The sequence below is a fragment of the Geospiza fortis genome, unplaced genomic scaffold, assembly GCF_000277835.1.
Source record: "Geospiza fortis unplaced genomic scaffold, GeoFor_1.0 scaffold424, whole genome shotgun sequence".
Classification (NCBI taxonomy): Eukaryota; Metazoa; Chordata; class Aves; order Passeriformes; family Thraupidae; genus Geospiza; species Geospiza fortis.
In genome coordinates, this window is record NW_005054354.1 from 515,746 (window position 1) to 523,832 (window position 8,087).

The 8,087-nt window shown below is 47.1% G+C and overlaps 1 protein-coding gene across 1 annotated transcript; it reads left to right on the top strand.

Moving 5' to 3' along the window:
* Positions 1-2,233: 2,233 nt before the first annotated feature.
* LOC102043135 (histone H2B 5-like) lies at positions 2,234-6,823 on the top strand. The gene has a single exon (XM_031059028.1). It carries the CDS (start codon positions 2,266-2,268, stop codon positions 2,644-2,646), a length of 381 nt encoding a protein of 126 aa, XP_030914888.1. The 5' UTR covers positions 2,234-2,265; the 3' UTR covers positions 2,647-6,823.
* The last annotated feature ends 1,264 nt before the right edge of the window (positions 6,824-8,087 follow it).

The window sequence follows — 8,087 nt, forward strand, 5'->3', positions numbered from 1 at the left end:
AAGGAAATACTTTTCTAAATGCTCAAGAAATACTCGTTGCATTTTTCAGTTGTGGTGTTTTCCAGTCAGGAAATGAGCTCAAAAGAAAAAGGAGCAAGTGCACAGTTATTTCTTCTTGTAGAAAAATCATTTTCCATTGAAAAGGCATATTTTCAAGTCTACTAACAGGGGATTTCTTTTCCCAAGACTGTTTCCCAAATAGATAAGAAAAGGAAGAAAACTTGTGATTTCACCCGAGGAAGAAAATGTTGTGTTTAAGTGGGCAGGTGTCAGTTTTGAAAGGTGTCCAGAACTTTTGGGGCAGTCCAGCACTTGCCATTCCAAATGCCACCACTGGGAAGAATGCCAGAAAAAAATTAAGAAAGGACATGAGGTGGCAGAGTCAAAAACTTATCACATGAAAATCATGTCTTTGGAGAAGGAACTGCTGTTCTGGAGCAGAAACCCAGCTCTAAGGACACTAGTGCTGAATTTGGCTTCCAGACAGGAGGGTGTTTGGAGGGCTGTGGTGGAGACCTCTCTTCCCCACTGCACAGCATCCCAAGCAATGCCAGCCTGCCCTTGCAGCTGGGCACAGCCCTGCCTGCAGTGCCCAGCGTGGCCCTTGCCCAGGGGCTGCCAGAGCAGAGCCCAGCCCTGGTGCTCGCTGCGGGTGGGAGGCAGCGCCACACAGGCTGATTTGGAGCCATGGAGGGGATTTGGAAGCAGGAGCTGGTACCCGCTGAGGTGTGGGTGGGCACATCAATCCAGCCTCAGGATCAAAGGTGTCTCCTCCCACAGGGAGCAACCAGGAACTTGGTCTGGGCTTGTTTGCAGCAGTGCTGCTGCATCTGGCTGCGATTGCAGATGGAGAAATCAGACATCCACTCCCTCTCTCCCCAGGAGGAGAGGCAGGGCTGAGCATGCAGCCATTGCCTTGGCACAGGCACTGTTTAGGTCCTTCTCTGATACTCAGAGTGTGCAGACCATATGTTACATCCCAGCTTTCTCTCTTCTGTTTACTTCTATCCATTTCCCATGTGCCATCAGCCCTGAAGCTCTTTTTTTCTCTACTAGTCTCTCTTGGCCAGCAGACTGTAATTCCTAGGCCATCTTCAAAGGAGATGCAGAGCAATAAAACCCAGGCCCTGGGGTGATGCTGTAAGCTCATCCTCCAGCAAAACCTGGAGGAGCCTTGTCTTTCAAGGGAGCATTTGAGGTGTTCTCTGAAACACAAAACCATTTACCAGGTTGCAACATAGTTATTATTCCCCTTGGCCCATGAAGTAAAGCACATGTAAATTTGTAGTGTAGGGGAGGCACACAGTTTTTTCATGGGTTTACAGACTGGGTTTTTACTGCACTTTGGATGAGAGCAGTCAGCTGCAGGTCATGGCTCTGCACGTTGTGACCTAGTGAAGAAAAACTCAGAGGGAGGATCAGGCATCTTTGGTGTAAACTGTCCAGAAAAGGCTTGCTCTCTTGAAAGCAAAAAGTATCAAATAACAGGAAATAATTTTTTCCATCAACATGTACCCTGAATGCGCTTTGCTTTTTGACTCCTATCCACATTTCTGTTTCTTGGCCAGGTGATTCCTGCCACCTCCTCTAAGCTTTTCTACTCTCTGGTATTTTTGATAGCAAATGTGAATACTGATGTATTCCTGTAGCTCAGCCAGCTAGCTTAAAACTGTATTATTTTTTATATTTCACTGGAAAGCATGGTGTCAAACAATAGCCACAGAAATGCAAGCACTCTCAAAGTAAACTTCTAACTACATGCAAATAAAAAGAGTTTGTTTGAGATTGTAAGCCATGTAAAATAATTTTCACCAGTCTCATGTGCCTGCAGTGATACCTTGCAACAGTCTTGGGCCTATTCCAGCAGGATTTTATTTAATCCATGCTGCAGTTAGTGTTTTCTTTGGAACTGCAGTGTTCTCTCAGAAAGATGTTCAGGCTCCATCTCATATTTACTGAGTAGATGCCAATTAGGCTTGTGTTCAGAGATGTTGACAAGGCCAGCGTTGTAGGTATTTAAACAGAAAACAACAAAAAGTCATACACAGCCAGAGAAATTCTTGCTGGCAGTTCAGAAATGCTGGCAGTTCAAAAATGCTCTTGCAGGGTCATAGAGTGTTCGTCTCACATTCTGAGCTGTTACTTGCCTCCAACTCAGACTCTCTCATCTTGCAGTACAATTATTCTGTAGAAGGTCAAAAAATAATTAGAATTTTTTTATTTTCTCTCCAAGCATCTCCAAGACCCAGCAAAAGAGCTCTCAGGATGCCAGAGCCAGCAAAGTCAACCTCAGCCCCCAAAAAGGGCTCCAAGAAAGCCGTGACAAAGACGCAGAAGAAGGGCGACAAGAAGCGTCACAAAAGCAGGAAAGAGAGCTACTCCATCTACGTCTACAAGGTGCTGAAGCAGGTGCACCCTGACACGGGCATCTCCTCCAAGGCCATGGGCATCATGAACTCCTTCGTGAACGACATCTTTGAGCGCATTGCCGGGGAGGCCTCGCGCCTGGCGCACTACAACAAGCGCTCCACCATCACCTCGCGGGAGATCCAGACGGCCGTGCGCCTGCTGCTGCCCGGCGAGCTGGCCAAGCACGCCGTGTCCGAGGGCACCAAGGCTGTCACCAAGTACACCAGCTCCAAATAGCTGCGTGGCTGTCCCCTCTGCGGCGGCACCATCGAGCGCAGGGCCCTCCACGCCAGCACAGGCAGGCAGCCATGGCCTGGTGAATGGTCACAGCTATTGTCCACAGCAATCTGCAGCCTGGGGATGGGCACGAGAAGCTGCCCAGAGGAGGAGACAGCGATCTGGATGTCAGCTGATTTTCATCATCTGCTCAGGATGTGGGAAGGATCTGCCGAGGCTGGCAGTGGAGGCCCCTGCTTTTACATCTCATTCAAAGAACTGACCAGCCATGGTATATCCAGTCTCCTCTGTGCTTGGCAAACATTCCTGTTTGGCACTGGGAGGGGGGACTGGCAGCAGCAACACAGAGACACCCTCACTGAAGTCTTCCTGTTTGACTGCTTTCTCACAGTCATCTGACATGGCTACTGAGGAGTCAGCACTGCATCCTCTCTCTCAGAGCCTGAATCCCTCCTGGTGTGCAGTGCCTCAGCCCACCCCGTGCTGGCAGAAGTGGCATCAACAGCTCCCAGGCACATATTGATTCAACAGCTATCTGTGCTTGACAGCCTGTTTTAAAGAGCAAGCCTGGCAGGCAGGCAGATGCCCACGTTGATAGCAAGCACTAATCCTCCTCCTTGGTCCTGATGGATGAGCCATGGAGCAGGATGAGGGTGCTGGAGCTGCCCACTGCCTCCCACCTTGTGCTGAGGTGGGGGGATGGACAAGGTGGGATGTTGGGAGTGGGTCTCTGTCTTTCCTGGCTGCTGCTTTGCCTGCCTTAGGACTTGCTTTGGCATGCAAGACATTGCTAATTCTGCTGCTTTTCAGAGACTTTTCCTGCCTTGATGCTGCCTGGGTGTTCCCTTCCACCATAAGTGTGGGCAAGATGGGGTGGTGCCCGTGGGGGTGCCCTCTCATGTGAGCAATAGGGTGGTGCAGGACAAGCAGCACAGATGTTTGGGGCAGGGACTGAGGATTTGGGAAGGTATCTGGTGTGGGAGCACAGGTGGTCAGTGCATTTTGAGGGGTGGGAGGAAGCTCACTCCCCTCAGAGATCACTGCAGGCAGCTTGCCTGCCCCTGCCCTCCCTGATTCATTCAGCAGTTAGAAAGCAAAAGCAAAACTGGGAGCTGGGTGGATATATAGGGACACTTGCCTGCATCCCAGATATCTAAAAGAATAAATAGTTTTAAACTACTTCAAATACTCCCCATATCTTTTCAAAGTCCACAGTAAGGTGAGCAATAATAAAATCATGATAAAGCCATAGAGGTTAAGGGAGGAATGTCTTGGTTACAGGTTTATCTTGCCCAGACTGCTGGATAGCAGAAGGGCCTGTGTAGAACTGGTGTGAAGTTGAAGCTTCCTACTCAAACCACAAAATTAGACAACATTAAAAAAAATCAAAGCCTCTGGTAGGCAGTAACAGTCAAATAAAAAATATTCATGTCTAAAATAACAACAGCTTTCTGCAACTTACTCTGTAAATAAAAGGAGCAGCAAGAAGATAGGATCCAGAACTAGATGCAGATTCTCCCTAAGCTTCAGGACCTTGTTTTTAATTAAAAGGTGAATTCATATCCCAAAATAACAGCCTTGCAGTACATTTCTGTCTTTCCCCTGCCTTTATCCTGTTTCTTTACACTTTGAGAGTGATTGAGACCTTTGGCAAACTTATGTTGCTTTTGGAGCTGTAGGACTCTGCAGCTCCAGAAGATTTGCATTGCAGTTGTTTTTCCAGCTGGTCTGAGGCATAGCCCTGGGAGCAGCCTGGGGTCTCTGTGCAAGAGTGAAGGTCAGTTTGTATATGTGGAGTGCTCACACCCTGCTTTGGGTGTGAGCACCCCACACTTGAGAGGGGCCTTTCATCCCACCCTCTGCTCAGTGATACCACACAGTTGTGTCTCATAGCCTGGTGCCAGCAGCAATCTCTGCTGACAGCTCTCAGAAAGAACCAAACCCATCTCCCTGGGTGCCAGCACCCACAAGGAGCAGCTCCCAGCAACAGCACCTGTATTCAGTGTCAGTGGCATTGGGAACCTGGGCTTCTTGGCCAGGACACCTTGCAGGTGACAGCTTAGCACTTCCTTCTGTTTCCTATCAAACAGTCAGAATCAGATACCAAAGGTGAACATGTACCTGCAGTGAGCCCAGAGCCACCATCCTTGACACCTGTGCCACGAGAATTCCAGGCAGTGGATGATGCATCAGGGAGGCTGTTGAGAGTGAAGGGCTGGGTGGCATTGCTGGAACTTTCTTCCTCTGTCCCTGTGAGCTGCAGGTCAGAATTTATCCCTGTGGGGAGCTCTACTGAAGGCAGGAATTCAGAGTGGAATGAGCCCTCTCCAGTCCAAGCAGTGTGTTTGAGCCAGGACACATCTCCCAGGATCACCTGGCACAGCCTCTAAACTCTCACTCTTCTGAGCAGAGCCCCACTTGAGTCTCCACAGGCTGCAAGAAATCAGGAAAACAGAATGAGGCATTGGCCCTCCAGGGTCTCCTGGGCAGCTCAGGGAGCCAGGAATGAGGCTGGGCACTCAGATGGGAGCTGCTCACTCCATACTCAGAGTACTGGTCCCATTTTCTTCTGCCACTGTTGTCATTCTCCATTTTTGGAGATTGTTTCAGAGGGAGGAGAACCAGTGATTTAAAGCTACAAAAATACTTGAAGGCTTAAATAACATTTTTATATTGTCTAAAGCCATGTGACTGAGACTGATCATGTCCATGCATTTATAGTTTAGGTTGTCTTTTTATTCATCATTTTCTCTTCACTGTCCATTTTATTTTTTTTTCACTCACTCCTGACAATGTGAAGCACAGGATTGAAGAACTGATCCATGTAAAAACAAACCTTTTTTATTTTTTTCCTTTCTTTCAAGCTTTGTTTTAACCCTGTTCTAGAGGCTGCTCTGTTCTGTCACTGTTGTGCAGACATTTGTGCCAGCAAAGGGAAGGGATGATCCAGGAAAGGCGAGGCTGGTATAAGCTAGGACTGACACAGAAAGCATTTGGGAAGTTAATGTACAGGACACCATCCTCGGCATTAAATGGGAATTAGTTTGAATGTGATAAGCTTGGGCTGAGCCTTAATATTAGAGGCAGCAGAAGGTGGTCTGAAAGTTCAAGGATTGATTGTCCTCTAAGCAATCTGAGGTGTGACATACTTCACACTTTCCTGGTAAGGAGGTTTGCTGCAGAAGATGGATTCTGCACTACGGGATCAGTGCTTTTAAAGAATACATATTTCCAGCTCTGGAATTGAGAAAATGTTTTAAAATTGAAGATAATATACCAAGCCCCACTGTCCCTGCCTGATCCCCTCTGCAGTCCCAAAAGCATCTCCGGGCCATGCCTGTGTTTTGCCAATTAAAGTAAATCAACTACAGATTGAAAGTTGGAAAGGAAGATGAAAAAGGTAATACAGCCTTGATACTAACCTCCTGTTAACCCCAAGGATATCACTGTATTTGTTATTTGTTATTTGTTTTCATGTACACTTTAAAAGAGAAAACAAGCTGCTATAGATCTGATTTTCCACCCTGCTTCCCCAGAAGGGCCTAAAGTCCATCTGCCTTCCACAGCAGAGTTCAGCCTATAGAGGAGCTGAGTGTCCCCTGCATGGAGTCTTGCTCCTGCTCAGGACTCACAGGTTTTTAGTCAAGCTTGGGGAAAACGAGCAAAAACCAGTGTGGAGGACGAGTGCCTGTCCTGGACACAGCTGTGTGCCCCACAAGGGACACTGAAGGGTCCTGCCCAGTGGAGTTGTGTGGTCTGTGCACCCTTCACTCTGGTGAGAGGCAGCCCCAAGTCCTGCCACCCCTGGAGCAGAGTTTGGCATGGCCTCTGCATAGCCCTGAGCTTCTGTTCCATCACAGCATTTCCTGAGGGTTTACATCCAGATCAAATTGTTTACAGGGAAAGGAGGAATGGGAACTGAATAATAAAAGCCACTTTGTGACAGAATTTGGAGAGTTTCCTGGGACCACCACCTGGGGAGCAATCTTTCATGCTTACTCCATGCATGGTATCTCTTGGGCTTATGTACACAGAGTTTTTCTGACAATAAGTGTTACATCAAGTATGATCCATGTTAAATTGCTGCTGGGTTATGACTTTAGTGCTAATTACCTGCTTTCTGTTAAGTGTCTAAATAAAATGTAACTTCCAACCTGTTGGAAGTCAATGGTACCCAGCTGTTGGAGTGTCTTTGCTTCTGCCTTATCACTAGTGTTCCCCAAGCCCTGCATTTCTCCCTCTCCATATTTCCTCCAGGCCTGGGGTGACAGCAGCCACCCTTCCAACAGAGATGGAGCACAACTGATCTGACAGAGGATCAATCAAAAACCAGAGGAGCCCCTGACTGAAGGGATATCACAGGCTGCCACTGGAGTCCTCATGGGTGTCACTCAAGCCAAACATGAGTGCAACATCAACGCCTGTTTTGCTCAAGCCCTTCTAATGATCTTGTCCCAGGCAGAGCTGAGCCTGCCATCTGTCCTTGCCACTCTCCTGCTTGGGGTGTCTCTGCCTGGCACCCATCATTACCCCCAAGCAGGAACAGTTTGGACTGAACAATGTGAGATCCTGTGGCTGAAGAAGTGTTTTATGCACACGCAGAATTTCTGTTGATCTCAATTAACAATTGCTAGCACTAGAAACATCTTTTCTTGGACTCTGAGAAGTTTATAGGCAACAGCCATGGGATGAGATGTAGCATCTGAAAACTCCAGAAAAATAAAGATCATCCCTTTAAAGAATGATTGGTAAATACACTCCAGTGAAGCACTTACCTGCTGGACATCAGCATCATAATGCATTCACTGGAGTGGGAAATGCATGGGCCATGCTGGTCACTCTCTGCTGGAGAAACAAGACTTCAGACATGGCAGATAACAGCAATCGGAGCTAAAGATGTTTCTAATGTCTCTAAAAAAATGCAAGGTTAACATAATTGGGAAAAATCAGTATTTAGAGAAAAAAATCCCAACCTATAACTAGCTGATCCGAAGTATTTATTTCCAAGGAAATAAATTTTGCTACTTGTACTGATTTCCATTTTCATGCTCCTTTCCAGAGACACACCCACATGCACTTTCAAAACAGCTGACACCAAAGTATCACAAAGACCCAAACCAGGTTATAAAAGGTAGCGCATAACTTTATGGTCATGCTTCTCCAGGATGTTGGGAGATAATTTTTTTTAATTATCCAGTTATTATCTAATAATTACTGACTGGTTATTCAAAGACCATTAAGTGGACTCAGGTGCCAGATGAATGTTGGCAGAACCAAGTAGAAGAGCTCGGGAACATCAAAATAACTGATGAGAGGAAGAGGTTTGAATTTAGAGGAGCAGCCCTTCATGCAATGAGCAGTCCACCTGTAGAGCCTTTGCCAATGGCTGTTGAAGATGCTGGAACTGGTTCAAGGACAAACTACTGGGAGAAAAAGTCTTA